This window comes from Carcharhinus amblyrhynchos, chromosome 20 (genome assembly GCF_965287045.1).
Source record: "Carcharhinus amblyrhynchos chromosome 20, sCarAmb.v2.hapA, whole genome shotgun sequence".
NCBI classification, from domain to species: Eukaryota; Metazoa; Chordata; class Chondrichthyes; order Carcharhiniformes; family Carcharhinidae; genus Carcharhinus; species Carcharhinus amblyrhynchos.
Window position 1 is genome coordinate 2,350,609 of NC_137343.1, and position 17,489 is coordinate 2,368,097.

Here is a 17,489-nt window from a genome sequence, read left to right on the forward strand (position 1 = left end):
TGCATCAAATAATCTTATTTGGTTGCAGGTTTAATCCAGTCCAGATTAGGAGCTGCTAGATGATGTTTAGTTCTTCTTGTGGAGCATAAGTAAAATCATAGAAGTCTCCAGTGCAGAAGGAGGCCATTTGGCACATCAAGCCTGCACCCTGGCTATATGCTTGTAACCTCTCATATTTACCTTGCTAATCCCCCTGACACCAAGGGGCAATCCAGCATGGCCAATCCACCTAACCTGAAGGTCATCCAGATTTGAAATGTTAGCTCTATTCTCTCTCCACAGATACTGTCAGACCTGCTGAGATTTTCCAGCATTTTCTGTTTTTGCTGCCCATCTTTGAAGTGTAGGAGGAAACTGGAGCACCTAACAGAAATCCTCGTAGACACGAGGAGAATATGTGTAAACTCCATGAAGTCACTCAAGGTCAGAACTGAACCTAGATTCCTGGAGCTCTGTGGCAGCAGTGCTAACCACTGTGTCACCGTGCCACCCTAGAAGCCATGAGTTTAAGATAACCACCAAGAAATCCAATTGGGAATTCAATAGAAATTTCTTCCTCCAAATAATGTGGAATTCTTTTTAAATAGTATAGATACATTTAAGGGGAAACTAGACAAGCATTTGAGGGAGAATGAAATAGAGGGTTACAAAGAGGTAAACAGGAGGGAATTTGAGAAGCATAAACACTAGCAAGGACTGATTGGGCCACTTGGCCTGTTTCTGGGCTGTATATCCTATGTAATCCTTCCTTTTTTAATAAGATATGAACTGTAGCAGCAATAGCTTGAATAAAAAGAGGCAGGTTGTTGTTCGGGTGGTAATGGATACCAAAATGGCAAGAAGAATGTTGAAATGGAATCAGGGTGCCCACCATGTTAGTAAAAGCTGTAAAAATCATCATGTTCTGCAGTGTCCAGATTTCAAGGAGGTGTAAGATCCTTTTCATGTTCACATAAAGGGTCCAATGTCTTCCATTACAAGATTATTTCACCCTGATACAGGAAAACTGCTAGAATCCATCATCAAAAAAGAAATAGCGAGGCACCTAGAACAGTTTGATCAAGCAGACGCAGCACGGATTTGTTAAGGGGAAGTTGTTTTTGACGAATTTATTGGATTTCTATGAGTATGTGACTAGTGCGGTAGACAGAGGGGAGCCAGTGGATGTGGTGTTTTTAGATTTCCAAAAGGCATTTGCTAAGGTGCCTCACAAAAGGTTGCTGCAAAAGGTTAGGGTGCACGGAGTTGGGGGTAAGGTGTTAGTGTGAATAGAGGATTGGTTGTCCAATAGGAAGCAGAGAGTTGGAATCAATGGGTGCTTTTCTGGTTGGCAGTTGGTGACTAGTGGAGTGCCGCAGAGATTGGTGCTGGGGCCTCAACTGTTTACCATTTACATAGATGATCTGGAGGAGTGGGCTGAGTGTAGGGTAATGAAATTTACTGATGGCACAAAGATGAGTGGAAAAGCAAATTGCGTGGAGGGTGTGGAAAGTCTGCAGGGGGATCTGGATAGGCTGAGCGAGTGGGCGAGGACCTGGCAGATGGAGTATAATGTTAGCAAATGTGAGGTTATCCACTTTGGTAGAAATAATAGTAGGATGAATTATTATTTAAAAGGCAAAAAGCTGCAGCATGCTACGGTGCAGAGGGACCTGGGGGTCCTCGTGCACGAATCGCAAAAACCCAGTCTGCAGGTGCAGCAGGTGATCAAGAAGGCGAATGGAATGTTGGCCTTTATAGCGAGGGGGATAGAATATAAAAGCAGGTAGGTCTTGCTGCAACTGTGCAGGACACTGGCGAGGCCGCAACTGGAGGACTGTGTGCAGTTTTGGTCGCCGCCGCTTGACCAAAACCTGGGAATGGCGATGATCCGATTCGCGCCCAAAACGGGCACAATGGCAATTTAAATGCATTTGCATGTATTTCAATTGAATTAATAAACTGCCCGCCCAACTTTATCAGCATTTCCCCCTGTACCACCGCGTCCACCAATCCAGAATCATGCCAAAATGAAGTTGCTGAATAAAAGTCTGAATCGGGTGCTCCGGCTGCTGAAAAGGCGCGTTCAGTGCTTCCAACGGCTCTCAGTGGCGGAGAGGAGGGAGGCGGGTCAGATCATTCTCTGCTGGGGGGGTGTGGGGGAGGCCCGATCGTTGTCTGGTGGTGGTGGGGAGGGCTTATGATTGTCTAGTGGTGGTGGGAAGGGGGCAGGTCGGATGTTCCTTTGGGTGGGGGCTGTAGTGAGGCCAGATTGTTCTCTGGGGAGGGTGGGGGGGGGGGGGGGGGGTGAGATAAATCATTCTCTTGGGGGAGGGGGAGAAGGCCTGATCGCTCACTCGTGGAGCTGGGGGAGGGGGGTCTGCTGCCACTCTGCAGGTGATGAGGGACAATGATGTTGTGGGGGGGAGGGGGAGGGAGATGGGTAAAATGTATCTCTGGTGGGGGAGGGGGGAGGCCTGATCACTCACTGGTGGGTGGGTGGGTGGGGGGGAGGTGTGGTCAGATGTATCTCTATTGCGGGGAAAGCCCGACTGCTCACTGGTGCTTTGCGGGGGGTGGTGGTCAGATAGATCTCTGGTAAGGGGAGGAGAGGGGGAGGGCAAGGGGGTCTGCTGCCACTCTGCAGATGATTGGTGGGACAGGAGGGGTCAGGGAGTCGCGATTAGTCTGATTAGCGGGGGGTACTGGTGGATAAGAGGGACAGTGATGTCTGTGAGGGCTATTGCTCCTGCTTTTCACTCTCAGGCTGCGTTCTCCGCTTTCTGCGGCCCGCAAGCAATCTGACTTGGGTTGCGTTTTCAAATTTTTTTCCAACTGTGCATGTGCAGGTCAGAGCCCCGACCGTTTCAGGCATGTTAAGCCTCGCCCACAATGTGAATGGCACCCATGATTTTTTTTCAGGTTGAATGCGTAAGGGAATGCCTGAAAGCAAATTTCTAAGTCAGATCTGAATTGCACCCAGATTCAACACTTAGAATGAAAATGGTAAAATCAGGCCCACAGAGTCATGGAAACAGGTCCTTCGGCCCAACTTGTCCATGCTGCCCTTTTGTTTTGAACCCCTAAGCTAGTCAGTATTGGTTGTAAAAGTGTTATTCAGAATTGAAATATCTCCTCCATTCCTAAAATTTCTCTTCCAAAGTGTTTTAAATATTGATGGAATATTTTCAACATTTTTTTGACTTTCTTCTTTTGCATTACAGTAATGGAAAATTCGCTGATTGCAACTGCAAATGTTCTGTACAGAAGAAATAAAAGATGAAAATCTGGCAAGCACAGATATATGCCTTTGTTTTTAAGATTCTGGACCTGGTCCTAACGACGCATTTATATACCCGGGGCGTCCACTATAGTCAGTTCCACTCTGACACAATGCACTTTGATATTTCTCATTCTTTACTTGATCTTTGGGCCCTCTGTTTACTTAGGGTCAGCTCACTAGCTGGAACCTCGATTGGAATTTGTGTTAACCCAATAGATGGACCAAAAAGAGTAAAGTCTGCTGAACTCTGCAGAATTATACTCTGCCTGATGATTCCCATATATGCAATAATAAAATTGTTGCTTTACTCTGAAACTGAGAACTTTCCAAATGATCCATGGTTTTGGTGTCTCTTTGTATGGACTTTCATATCTTCAGTTATCACCTTCCACATTTTGCATCAATTTTCATGCTTAAAGACACCGGCAACTTTTGCAATTGGTTTAGAAGGAGGAAGTGGTAAAAATGAGAAGAGTTTAACGAACAACATTGACCAGAATGAGAGAGAAAAGGTCAAGAAAAGCTCAAATTCATTGAGCACTACATGGAGACTGTTGACCTACTCTAAAAAGCACACAGGCTTGATCTCAGGAGCATTTGTCATACTTTTGATAGCTACTGTGGGTATGTAACATTTATTCCTATTCAATTAAAAAGTTAATCTCTCTTTTTCAAAAGCTAGTTTATCTAACTCACCTCTCATTCTGCAAACTTGTAGTCCCACTCATGGACGTGAAGGTTAAGCTCCAGTACAGTACCTGCTGCTCTGCCATTGTCCTTTGAATGAAACGTTGAGTCTGCAGGGTGCCTGTTAGTAAGATGCAAGGCTTCATTTAAAGAAGGTCAAGAAATTCTCCTAGCTTCTTAGTCAATATTCCTCAACAGACACCATCAAAAATGAACTATTTAGGCGTACATCTCATTACTCATTCTGGGAGTACCTCGTGCACAAGATGTGTGTTGAATAGATACTAACAGTTCAAAATAATTAATTGTATTTGAGGCATCTGAGATGCTTCTGTATGTACACTTAATGAAAGGCTTTGTTTTCTTCTGGTACAGGAGACCTTTTCTTACCATTCATTTATTGATTAATAAGTAGCAATGTAATGGTAATGGACTGCATTACCTGGGCCAGTACAACATAAGGCTCTGATACTTGCCTGGCTCTCAGTGTATCATGAGCGTTGGAAAGAATCTCGAGGAACTCAGTAGCTCAGAATGCTCTCCCTTGTAATTTCAGGAAAATATGTATTTGCAGGGGCAAGCCATAAAGTAGCTAAATGGGGAAACAGGGGTGGACTACTTAAACAATAATGAAGTATATAGCACAGAATAAGGCCCTTTGGCCCATTGCTCCTGTGCCAGTCAAAGACAAACCACTGAACTCTTCTAATCCCATTTTCCAGCACTTGGCCCAGAGCCTTGTCTGCCTTGGCACTGTAAGTGCACATCTGAATACTTCTTAAATGTTATGAGGTTCTCTGCCTTCACCCAACCTTTCAGGCAGGGAGTTCCAGACTCCCATCACCCTTTGGATGAAAAAGGGTTTTCCTCACATCCTCTCAAACCTCCTGTCCCTTACGGTAAATCTATGCCCTCTTGGCATTTATCCCTCCTCAAATTTGCCAAATTTCCTTGGATACCATGGGCTTTTACCTTTGTTATTAGTCTCCCTTGTGGGACCTTATCAAAAGCCTTGCTGAAGTCTAAGTCGGCTCCACCAAATGCATTGTCCTCATCTACACATCTGGTCACCTCTTTCAATCAAGTGGTCAGATACGACCTCCCCTTTACAAAACCATGCTGACTGTTCTTGATTAATCCCTGCCTCTCCAAATGCATATTCATTCTGTTTGTCAGAATTGCTTCCAATAGATTCCCCTTCATGTTTGACTGATTGGCCTGTAGTTTCTTGGTTTACCCCTTCCACCTTTCTTGAATAATAGTACCACACTGATTGTCCTCCACTCCTCTAGCACCTCTCCTGTGGCCAGAGAGGAATTGAAAATTATTGTCACTGCCCCTGCTATTTTCTGCCTCGCCTCATTCAACAGCCTAGAATACATTTCTATCTACTTTTAAGCCTGCCAGACCACTCAGAACCTCCTCTCTATCTTTACTTGTATCACATTCCTTCCCCCTGATTTCTATATCCACACCATCTCTCACTAGTGAATACTGACACAGTATTCATGTAGAACCCTACCTATTTCCTCCAGTTCTACACACATTGTGGTCCTTAATGGACTCTATTCTTTCCCTAGTTATCCTTTTACCCTTAATGTACTTGTTAAACAACTTAGGATTTTCCTTCATTTTACCTCCAAGTGTCCTTTTATGTCCCTGTTTTGCATTCCTAATTTTCATTTTAAGTTGCCTCTCGCACATTCTATACTCCTTTCGGGCTTCTGCTACTTTGAGCCCTTGATGTCTCTCTTTTCCTCTTTATTCAATGCTGTATATCCTGCAATATCCGGGGTTCACTGGATTTGTTGGTCAGTCTCTTTCTCTTTATTAGAACATGTTAGCCCTGTATTCTCCCTATTTCCTTCTTGAATGTGCCTCACTGTTTTGTCACAGATTTACCAAAAGCGTCAGCTTTCTGTCCATTCGGGCCAAATCCTATCTGACTTCATTAAAATTGGCCTGCTCCCTTTTAAACCTTTGAGTTCAGGCCCATCCTTGTCCTTTTCCATAACGATCTTGAATCTATGATTACATAAGAACATAAGAAATAGGAGCAGGAGTAGGCCATCTAGCCCTTCGAGCCTGCCCTGCCATTCAATAAGATCACGGCTGATCTGTCGCTGCTCAGTTCCACTTTCCCGCTTTCTCCCCATAACCCTTAATCCCCTCTCTTATCAAAAACCCATCAACCCGCGTCTTAAAAATATTTAGCGAGGCAGCCTCCACCACTTCAACGGGCAGAGAATTCCAGAGATTCACCACCCTTTGAGTGAAGAAGTTCCTCCTCAACTCCGTTCTAAACCGCCCCCCTTTATCTTGAGGCTGTGCCCCCTAGTCCTACTGTCTTTTTTGAGCGGGAAGAGTCTCTCCACCTCTATCCTGTCCATCCCATTCATCATCTTATATGTCTCAATGAGATCTCCCCTCATTCTTCTAAACTCTAACGAGTACAAGCCCAGTTTATTCAGCCTCTCCTCATAGCTCAACCCCTTCAACTCCGGTATCAGCCTAGTAAACCTCCTCTGCACTCCCTCCAAGGCCAAAATATCTTTGCGCAGGTGCGGCGCCCAAAACTGCACACAGTACTCCAGCTGCGGCCTCACCAATGCCCTATACAGCTGGCTGCAAAATGCTCCCCAAATGAAGCTTCAATAACTTGCCCAGCTTTGTTACCTAAAATTAAGTCAATGACTGCCCACTCTCTTTTAGGGCCTTCTATGTACTGGACGCATTGTAAGAATTCAGCTTCCTCTAAATCTTTCACACTATGACTACTCCAGTTACTGTGGGGGAAGTTGAAATCTCCACTATCACTACCCTATTACTTTTACTCTTCTCAGAAACGTGACTTCATATCTGTTCTTCTACTTTCCTTGGACCGTTAGGGGACCTCCCAGCAATGCGTTGGCTACATTTTGGTTTTTACGTTTCACCCATATGGATTCATTTGAAGTGCCTTCTAAGGTGTCATTCCTTCTTACTATTGCATTTGGTTCCCAGATCAAAATCACGATACTCCTTCCTTTTCTTCCTTTTTCCCTGTCTGCCCTGCAGATCCTATACTCTGGAATATTAAGGTGCCAATTTTGTCCCCTCTCAAAAACAGCAATGACATCATACCCTCATGCTTTAATTTGTGCTTCAACTCATCTTCCTTGTTCTTCAGACCCCTTGCATTAAAACAAATACCATCCAATCTTGCTAAATTTCCTTGCACTTTAACTAGCCTATAACCACTATGTCTTCCTGACCCACTTGCTGTCTCTTCTAATTATGGCTGTGCATCTCCCCCTGCTCTCACGATCCCAATCTCTTCCAAGTTAGTTTAAACCATCCCTAGCAGCTCTAGCAAACCTCCATGCAAGGGCGCTGATCCTATTTTGGTTCAGGCGCAACCCATCCGCCTTGTACAGGTTCTACCATCCCCAAAAATGCTCCCCATGCATCCCCAGAAATTTGAAGTCCTCCCTCCTGCACCATCTCACCAGCGATGCTGGATGAAGTAGAAAGGTCAAGAGCTTCAAGTTTTTAGGTGTCTAGATCACCAACAACCTGTCCTGGTCCCCCCATGCCAACACTATAGTCAAGAAAGGCCACCAATGCCTCTACTTTCTCAGAAGACTAAGGAAATTTGGCTACGACCCTCACCAACTTTTATAGATGCACTATAGAAAGCATTCTTTCTGGTTGTATCACAACTTGGTATGGCTCTGCTCTGCCCAAGACCGCAAGAAACTATAAAAGGTCATGAATGTAGCCCAATCCATCACACAAACCAGCCTCCCATCTATTGACTCTGTCTACACTTCCCACTGCCTTGGCAAAGCAGCCAGCATATTTAAGGACTCCACGCACACTGGTCATTCTCTCCTCCACCTTCTTTCATTGGAAAAAAGTTACAAAAATTTGAGCTCACTCACCAACCGACTCAAGAACAGCTTCTTCCCTGCTGTTGTCTGACTTTTGAATGGACTTAGCTTGCATTAAGTTGATCTTTCTCTACACCCTAGCTATGACTGTAACACTACATTCTGCAGTCTCCTGTTTCCTTCTCTACAAATTGTATGTTCTGTTTGTTTAGAGTGCAAGAAACAATACTTTTCACTATTATTATCTCATTAATATTATTGTCACATGTTAATACGTGTGACAATAATAAATCAAATCAAGTGCATTCATCTGGATGAACCTCCTATTTCTATATTCACTAGCATGTGGCACTGGAAGTAATCCAGTGATTACTATCTGCTGGGTCCTTTTTTTTAATCTACTTCCTAACTCCCTAAATCTTGCTTGCAGGACCTCATTTTTTTTTACCTACATTGTTGATATCAATATGTACCATAAAATCTTGCTGTTTGCCCCGTTCCTTCAGAATGCCCTGCAGCTGTTCAGTAACATTCCTGACCCAAGCATGAGGGAGCCAATACACCATCCTGAAATCCTTTTTTGCAGCTGCAGAAATGCCTGTCTATTCCCCTTACGATTGAATCGCTGACTACTATAGCCCTGCCGTTCTTCCTCCTCCCCTCTTGTGCAGCAGACCCACCCATGGTGCCATGTAACTGGCTGACACTGCTTTTGAAAATATATTGAGACTGATTTCAACATCAAAGTTGCGCCCATTTTTGGGCGTGGAAACTTGGTTAAGTTGGGCGTGAGGCGAGTGGTGTGGTCTGTGCCCACCTCCATGCCAATTCCCCTTTCACCAAAGCCTGAAAATGGCCGCAATCCGAACTGCGCCCGAAATGGGCACGACGGCTATTTAAATGCATTTGCATGAATTTAAATTGACTTAATGAGCTGCACACCCAACCTTACCAGCACTTCCCCCTTTACGACCGAGTTCCCCCATCCAGAGTCGGTGCGAAACAGACATGCTCCACAAAAGTCTGATTTGGGCACTCCCCATAGTGAGGCATTATCCAGCCCAGGAGCGAGATGGTGGGGAGCTGTATTCTATCATTTTTTTTCTGTGCATGGGCAGTTGGAGGTGCCAATTGGGGCTGCAGGATTTTGAGTGTGTTAAGTCCCGCCTACATGTTTCTTCAGCGCATTTCGGAATTGCTGATATTTTTTCAGACACAGTATGGGGTGCCTGAGAATGGGTCTAAAAGTCAGATCTGAAACAATCCCAGTTTCAAGTCCGCCCAACACTTAGAATTAGAATGGTAAAATAGGGTTCATTGACTGGAACTGCTTGCCCTGAATAATGGCCTGCAAGTGTTATCCAACAGGAATTGCTGACTATCCACATCCTTAGAGTCATATAGGTTTACAGCATGGAAATAGGCCCATCAGCCCAACTTGTCCATGCCGCCCAGTTTTTACTATTAACCTTGTTCCAATTGCCTACGTTTGGCCCACATCCCTCTATACCAGTCTTAGCCATGTAACTATCTAAATGCTTTTTAAAAGACAAAATTGTATCCACCTCTACTATTACCTCTGGCAGCTCGTTCCAGACACTAACCACCCTCTGTATAAAAAAATTGCCCCTCTGGACACTTTTGTATCTCTCCCTCTCACCTTAAACCTATGCCCTTGAGTTTTAGACTTCCCTATCTTTGGGAAAGATTGTTGACTATTTACCTCATCTATGTCCCTCATTATTTTATAGACCTCCATAAGATCACCCCTCAGCCTCCTACACTCCAGGAAAAAAGTCCCAGTCTATCCAAACTCTCCTTATAACTCAAACCATCAAGTCCCATTTGGCTATGGTAACACTGTTTTAATCACATGTACTAATTATGACCTAGAACCGTAGAACCCTACAGTGCAGAAATAAGCCCTTCAGCCCATGGAGTCTGCACCGACCACAATCCCACCCAGGCCCTATCCCTACACATTTTACCCGCTAATCCCTCTAACCTACACCCCAGGACACAAAGGGGCAACTTTTAGCATGGCCAATCAACCTAACGTGCACACCTTTGGGCTGTGGGAGGAAACCAGAGCACCCGGAGGAAACCCATGCAGTCACGAGGAGAACGTGCAAACTCCACACAGACAGTGACCCGAGCCGGGAATCGAACTCAGGTCCCTGGAGCTGTACAGCAGCAGCGCTAACCGCTGTGCTACCGTGCCACCCAGCACAGTAGCACAGTGGTTCTGATTCAAGTGAAAGTGAAAATGAAGAAAAAGGTTGTGTGCATCACATCCACAAGCATTTGGAGACATTCCATGAGATGATTCTGGTCATTATTCATCTTCTGTTTGCCCAATTCAGCCTCCACCCCAGACTCAACCCTTGTCCCCTGGCTCACCCCCATTTCCCACCTCACCCCCTGAATCTCCTAACTCGGCCACTGTCCCACTCTTGCTCCCCTGAAGATATAGAGCCATTTTGTGAGCACTAAGCTCACCTTGGAGTCCTGCTTGCTAGGTGAATGTCTTTTGAAACCAATCGTATATCATGCCATTCTGACATCACACCACTGTGGATGCATTATTTGGTTGGGAGTATGATTCTGGCACATGGGCCAGATAATGATATGTTAATGTACAACAGTGAGGTTCCTGGTGTTAAATGGCAGAAACTGCAGCTTGTCACTGACAGGGGACAATCATGTTCTGCATTTATGTCGAATTGAAATGTGACTAAGAATTTCTCGTGACTTTTTCCCCACTCGCTGCCAAACCGCTCCCCCCCGCCAATATGAATGGGAATAGAAAATTTGGTCATAGAGTCTCTTCAATAGGGTGAATATTGATGGATGTTCCATTTCTGACTCTTGTTGTGTCTTTGGAAAGCAAATATATCTTAACGTTAGTTGAAATTGTACTTCTTGTTTTCATAAATACAGCAGAAATCATGATCCCGCATTTTTTGGGTGCATTAATGGATGGATTGTCTCAGAACGACAGGAACAAATTCAACAGAAGCCTAACTGGAATGTTATTATTCTCATTGTTAGGGTAAGCATCTTCTACAAATATTTATTGTTCTGCATTATTTAACTTTTCATACAGGTATATTCCATTGTTGAAAACCTTGAGTTTGGAAGAGTACTATTGATGGGGCATGTGGAATAAAGATTATTGAGTAAAATATTGGCCAGGGATTTTGCTGTTATGCCCAGGATGGAAGGAGTATGCAGTTTTTCTAGCTTCATAAATCCACAGATGGCATCCACCATTAGTTTAAAAGTTTAATTCACTCACTAAAATAACCAACTATTTACCTTTGGTACAGTTACCCAGAATAAAATGGACTTTAACCAGGTTTCTTTCAGTACACAAACTTATTAGTTGATTATAAAACCAATGTTATCAAACAGAAAGACAAAGGGCTGGGAAAATTGCACCTGAGGTGTTTATATTACTGAGGAATGAACATTTGGAACTTTATTTGCAGAAAATTATACTGGTCTAGTTGTTGTAATTATATTTATTGCAAATTATCCTATGATGCATTTATGGTAGTGAGGTCCCATAAGGGAATGTTACCTGAGGGCCATGTGATCGCATTGGACCCTATAGATTCTCAAGGTGGGAATCTGAGCCAATCAGGAGGAGAATTCGTATTCCGGCTCAAGGAAGGTCCCAAGGAAGGAGTTTGGGAGGAGAGTTGTACGGTTGCCTAGTTAGTTCAGTGTGACCTTTTTGTGTACATGCTTCTTTATTATTGGCAGTAGGCCTTTGTTTATCCAGACTTTGTTTATTCATAGAGTTGCCCTCAATCTATTGAAATATTTCTGTGAGAAAAGTACACCTTCGTTGAAAGTATTGATTGTTGGAAAACATGGGTCAGCATGGTGGCACCGTGGTTAGCACAGCTGCCTCACAGTGCCAGGGACCCAGGTTCAATTCCAGCCTTGGGTCACTGTCTGTGTGAAGTCTGCACATTATTCCCATATCTGTGTGGGTTTCCTCTGGGTGCTCCGCTTTTCTCCTACAGCCAAAAGATGTGCAGGTTGGCCATGCTAAATTGACCCTAGTGTCAGGGGATTAGCAGGGTACAAATATTACTGGGTGAGATTGAGGTCAGTGCAGACTTGATGGGTTGAATGGCCTCCTTCTGCACTGTAGGGACTCTATGGTTAATTTAGATAATGGTCATTGTCATGTTATAAGGCTTTAATTGGCAGAGACAATAGTTTTCTTATTTTAATGTATCTGTTCCGCAGAGCAATTACAACAGGTTTTCGAGAATGTCTGTTTAATCTTGCATTTGCCAGATTAAATGTCCAAATGCGCAATGAGCTATTCAGTTCCATACTGCAACAGGAAATTTGTTTCTTTGATTTCCATCAGACAGGTGAGTGGAACTTATTAAAAAGTGCAGAATCAGAGACTGAAAATACAATTATTTAATGGGCTAGCTCTATAATATCTATTGTGCACTGCAATGTTGCTTTGCAATATTTTGGCCTCTGTAATTAATTAATGCAAAAAGAATCCTGTTGAAAAGCAACAGGAGTTCAGGACAAATGGAAAGTAAAATTGGGCAATATAAAACATTCATTAGGATTGAATCCAGATATTTCCTGCTGGCTAAGTTAAGTCAAAATTATTTCTTTGCACACCCCAGCATTCATGAAATGTCAGCTTCTTTCGAATAATAAATTCTTTGAAAAGATCTGCAAACTGAGTTACTGAAACATTTGTTGAACTTCCAAATCCCAGCATCTAAAAGGACAAGAATGATTAAATCACACAATGGTTATGGTGCAGAAACCATTCAGCCCATTGTGTCTGCTTGCTCTCTGCAGACACTCTCAGGAAAAGCAGGTTGAAGTCATATATGTGGAATATAAGGAGTTTGGATGCAAATTAAAAAGTAGGACCTCAAAGGTACTAACTGCAGGATCCCACCCAACCCAACCACCGCCCCCCCCCCCCCCCCCCCCACCCCAACCACAAATATCCCTTGGTCCCTTTAGCCCCAAGAGCTAAATCTAATTCCTTTTTGAAATCACACGATGTTTCTGTCTCAACTATTTTCTCTGGTAGTGAAATGGCTTCCATTGTTTTTTGAAGAAGAGTTCCAACGACTCACAACATTCTGAGAGAAAATATTTCCCCTTATCTCTGTTTCAAATAAGCGACCCCTTATTTTTAAACAATGAGCTCCTAGTTCTAGCTTCTCCTACAAGAGGAAACACGTTCTTCATTTCCATCCTGTCACGGCCCCTCAGGATCTTAAACGTTTCAAACAAGTTGCTTCTTACTCTTCTAAATTCAGTGAATACACACCTAACCTCTCCAACCTTTCCTCATAAGAAAACTCACCCATTCTCGGGCCTGGTATGAGGAAAAGAACAAGTTGTGGTACTGAGTGCTAACTGATTGGTTTAGCTTGATGTTTGCCTCCTACTCAATTTGTAACTGTCTTTTTATATCCTTACTATTGAAAATAAATCCACTTTATGATAATTAAATCTGGTTACTTTTACAGGAGAAATCACATCTTGGTTGGCCTCTGATGCAACACTAGTGAATAACAACCTCTCGCAGAATGTTTGTTTATTTTTACGGCACATGACAAAGATTTTTGGAGTCTATACCTTCATGATCATTCTGTCCTGGAGACTTTCCATGCTTGCAGTCATTGGATTTCCACTCATATTCTTATTGTCAATGTTTTATGGGAAGTATTATAAGGTATGTTCTGGTACAAATACACATGATCATTAAAAATCCAAAAGGTCCTTTCACCTGGACTGGTGGATTATCTTGTGTCACTGAAGTGACTCAACTCCCAGCTAAGATTCTGAACCCAATATCCTTTCCATCACAAACTCTACCTACTTCCACTTCTGTCTTACCCCAGACAATCGATTGCTTGGTGTCTCCAACGTGCTTCTGTCAGGTTTTCTACTCTGAAATACACTGTCCTGTACAGCATAGTCATATCCTCTGTTAGTGTATCACCCTTCACAGGAAAGTCTGAACAAATTCTGGGAATGAGACCTAAGCTACCAGATAGGTGGAATTTGGGAGATAAAAATGCAGTGTAATGCAGGAAAGTCAATTCAAACACTGAGCATATATGGACAAGTGATGCGATACAACATGGGCAAGGATTTTCTGCTCCCACTTCTCTCTGGTGGGTTTAGAACATAGAACACTACAGTGCAGTACAGGCCCTTCGGCCCTCAATGTTGCGCCGACCAATGGAACCAATCTAATGACCCTCTAACCTAAATTATTCCAATGTTGTCCATATGCCTATCCACAGACCATTTGAAAGCCCTTAAAGTTGGCGAGTCCACAACTGCTGCAGGCAGGGCATTCCATGACCTTACTACCCTCTGAGTAAAGAACCTACCTCTGACATCCGTCCTATAATTACCACCCCTTAGTTTAAAGCTATGTCCCCTCGTGTTAGCTATCACCATCCGAGGTAAAAGGCTCTCACTGTCCACCCTATTCAATCCTTTGATCATCTTGTATGCCTCAATCAGGTCACCTCGTAACCTTCTTCTCTCCAATGAAAATAACCTCAAGTCCCTCAGCCTTTCCTCATAAGACCTTCCCACCATACCAGGCAACATCCTGGTAAACCTCCTCTGCACCCTTTCCAATGCCTCCACATCTTTCTTATAATGCGGCGACCAGAACTGTACACAATACTCCAAGTGCGGCTGCACCACAGTTTTGTACAGTTGTAACATGACCTCACAGCTTCGAAATTCAATCCCTCTACCAATAAAAGCTAACACACCGTAAGCCTTCTTAACAACCTTATCAACCTGGATGCCAATGTTCAGGGAGCTATGCACATGTACCCCGAGATCTCTCTGCTCATCAACACTACTAAGAGTCCTTCCATTAGCCCTATATTCTGTACTCCTGTTATTCTTACCAAAGTGCATCACCTCACACTTTTCCATATTAAACTCCATCTGCCACCTCTCGGCCCAGCTCTGCAGCTTATCTATGTCCCTCTGCAAACTGTAACATCCATCCTCACTGTCTACAATTCCTCCGACTTTAGTGTCATCAGCGAATTTACTAATCCATCCTTCTACACCCTCATCTAAGTCATTTATAAAAATGACAAACAGCAGTGGCCCCAAAACAGATCCTTGAAGTACACCACTTGTAACTGAACTCCAGGTTGAATATTTCCCATCAACTACCACCCTCTCACCCTCTGTCTTCTATCAGCTAGCCAATTCCTGATCCAAACTGCTAAATCACCCTCAATCCCATGCATCTGCATTTTCTGCAATAGCCTACCATGGGGAACCCTATCAAACGCTTTGCTAAAATCCATATACACCACGTCAGCTGCCTTACCCTTATCCACCTCTTTGGTCACCTTTTCAAAAAACTCGATAAGGTTTGTGAGGCACGACCTACCCTTCACAAAACCGTGTTGACTATCCCTAATCAGTTTATTTCCCTCTAGATGATTATAAATCCTATTCCTTACAATTCTTTCCAAAACTTTGCCCACAACAGAAATAAGGCTCACTGGTCTATAATTCCCAGGATGGTCTCTACTCCCCTTCTTGAACAAAGGGACAACATTTGCTATCCTCCAGTCTTCCGGCACTATACCTGAAGCCAATGACGACATGAAGATCAAAGCTAAGGGCTCTGCAATCTCCTCCCTAGCCTCCCAGAGAATCCTAGGGTAAATCCCATCCGGTCCAGGGGGCTTATCTATTTTCACACTCTCAAGAATTGCCAACACCTCCTCCTTATGTACCTCAATCCCGTCTAGTCAACTACCTGGTATTGCAGTATTCTCCTCGACTACACTGACTTTTTCCTGTGTGAATACTGTCGAAAAATACTCATTCAGTACCTCTCCTATCTCTTCAGGCTCCACGCATAACTTCCCACTGCTGTCTCTGACTGGCCCTAATCTTGCCCGAACCAATCTTTTATTCTTGACATACCTGTAGAAAGCTTTAGGCTTTTCCTTGATCCTATCCACCAAAGTCTTCTCATGTCCTCTTCTAGCTCTTCTTAACTCTCTCTTTAGCTCCTTCCTGGCTAATTTATAACTCTCCAGTGCCCTAACTGAGCCTTCACGTCTCATCTTTACATAAGCCTCCTTCTTCCTCTTCACCAGAGATTCAACTTCCTTAGTACACCATGGTTCCCTTGCTTGACCACTTCCTTCCTGCCTAACAGGTACATATTTATCAAGGACAAATATGCAATATTTGGCAACAGGAACAGAAAATCTCACTTTTTATGTCGGTGGAAAGTCTTGATGTGATCGTTATGAACCCCCTCCCACCATGAAAATGACATAATAGGTTTCTCGCCATGCAATATCAGAAACTTTGGCCATGATTCTCCCAAAATGCTGAATTGGCGGGAAAACTGTTCTAGATCCCGACTGTTTTGTCAGTTCAGCTTCTCACCTGAATCTCCGCACTCTGAGCACGGCAGAGGTCCCAATTGTGAATCTCATTAAAAACCCATGGGCCCGGGTCTATACGCGCCGGAGTCGGGCAGTTCTGGAACTCTGCGCAATTGCAGTGGTTCTGATCTATCACGCTCCCCGTTTGCTGGCCAGCCCGATCACTGGCTAGTCTGGGACCCCCACACTGCTACCCCTCCAGCCCACGACCCCCTGCCCGATTGCAGCCCCAATAACAATTCCCGGGCCAGCCGTGACCACCCTGGAGCACCCCAATGTCCAGCCCACACCCCCCCACCCAGCAGTGGTGATTCCCCTCCCCCAGCCTGCCCCAATCGCTGCCCTCCCTCCAGCCCCTACTAATCCTATCTGCAGAATGGCAGCGGGATCCACCAATCCCACCAATCGCCCCAGGCCCCTCCTACAATAGGCCTGTCCCCATGGCACTGCCTGATGCCCATTTGGCAGTGCCAAGGTGTACCCTAGGCAAGGGCACTTTGCCCCTTGGGCAGTGCCGGAGACATAGGCTGGCACTGCCAAGGTGCCCATGCCCAGGGGGCACCACCCTCCTGCTGCCAATGCCCTGGAGGGTCCCAATGGCCCCCCTTCATTCCGGTGGGGTCTCCCACTAGTTCCCCGAACATGGGGAGCTACTCTAAATCCTGCCAGAATGAAGTACTCCTGGCGGGGTGGGAAATTCAATCAGGACCAATAAATTCCTGATAATTACAGATAAAAGACATTTAAAACATATTTTAAAAAGATTCAAATTACTTACCTGCCTCTTAGCCTATTTCCAGTGTGGTCTGGACTTTGACTGTTCTCTGGCTCTGGAAGATGCACACACATTCCTGGCGCATGCACAAATTCTGGAACAAGGCCAGCGACGTGCATCTCCCACTCCGACCCACCAGAAAAGTTGCGAGTCGCGATAGAAGAATCACGGCCTTCATTTCCATCTCATCACCCACCTCACATTCAAAAGTCCATGCATGATGGCATGACATCACAACTTACTGTAAATTACTACTGCTTTCAAAAGGAGTGAGACTGGGGAGTTTGGAGGTGGGCACACAGTTCGCAAAGTGGCATCACTTGTCCTGCGGGGAAAGAGGGCAACAGCAAAGGCTTTGAGGGTATTGGGAGAGGCAAAATCTTAACAGCAGAGGTGAAGGTGCTACTGGCAGAGGCGCCAGGGGTCCCAGC

General features: G+C 44.4%; 1 protein-coding gene across 1 annotated transcript in view; it reads left to right on the plus strand.

Moving 5' to 3' along the window:
* Positions 1–3,258: 3,258 nt before the first annotated feature.
* Positions 3,259–17,489, plus strand: part of abcb9 (ATP-binding cassette, sub-family B (MDR/TAP), member 9) — a 51,634-nt gene continuing 37,403 nt past the window's right edge. Inside the window, exons 1-4 of the mRNA XM_080208638.1 lie at positions 3,259–3,886; positions 10,762–10,873; positions 12,085–12,215; positions 13,356–13,561. Coding sequence (XP_080064764.1) covers positions 3,259–3,886; positions 10,762–10,873; positions 12,085–12,215; positions 13,356–13,561 — 1,077 coding nt within the window. The remainder of the gene's footprint in view (positions 3,887–10,761; positions 10,874–12,084; positions 12,216–13,355; positions 13,562–17,489) is intronic.